Genomic DNA, 285 nt, shown 5'->3' on the forward strand with positions numbered 1-285 from the left:
GTAAGATGAGGAGTCACGTGAGGGAGTCACCCAGAGGGAAGGATGGGGAGATGAACTTGGCCCCCACAGACGGACAGGGACGGCTCACCTGGCGAGGGGATGTACGGGCTCGAGGGGCCCGGGGAGCCCGGGGAGCCTGGTGTGGGGGACCACGCAGGCGAGTAGCCTGGGCTGAAGCCGCTGGCGTCCGAAGCAGCACTGGGGGAGAAGCCAGCTGCCCCGGGGGTCATCCCGCTGCCTGTGGGGGGCGGGGGGAGGGAGCGGGGGGGGAGAGAGAGAGAGGCG

General features: G+C 70.5%; 1 protein-coding gene across 1 annotated transcript in view; it reads right to left on the reverse strand.

Moving 5' to 3' along the window:
* POLR2A (RNA polymerase II subunit A) overlaps positions 1–285 on the reverse strand; it is a 22,687-nt gene that overhangs the window by 1,485 nt on the left and 20,917 nt on the right. The window contains 1 exon segment of the mRNA XM_077746905.1: positions 88–238. Within this exon segment, the coding sequence (XP_077603031.1) occupies positions 88–238 (151 nt within the window).

The sequence above is a fragment of the Crocuta crocuta genome, unplaced genomic scaffold (assembly GCF_008692635.1).
Source record: "Crocuta crocuta isolate KB4526 unplaced genomic scaffold, BGI_CrCroc_1.0 scaffold139, whole genome shotgun sequence".
Classification (NCBI taxonomy): Eukaryota; Metazoa; Chordata; class Mammalia; order Carnivora; family Hyaenidae; genus Crocuta; species Crocuta crocuta.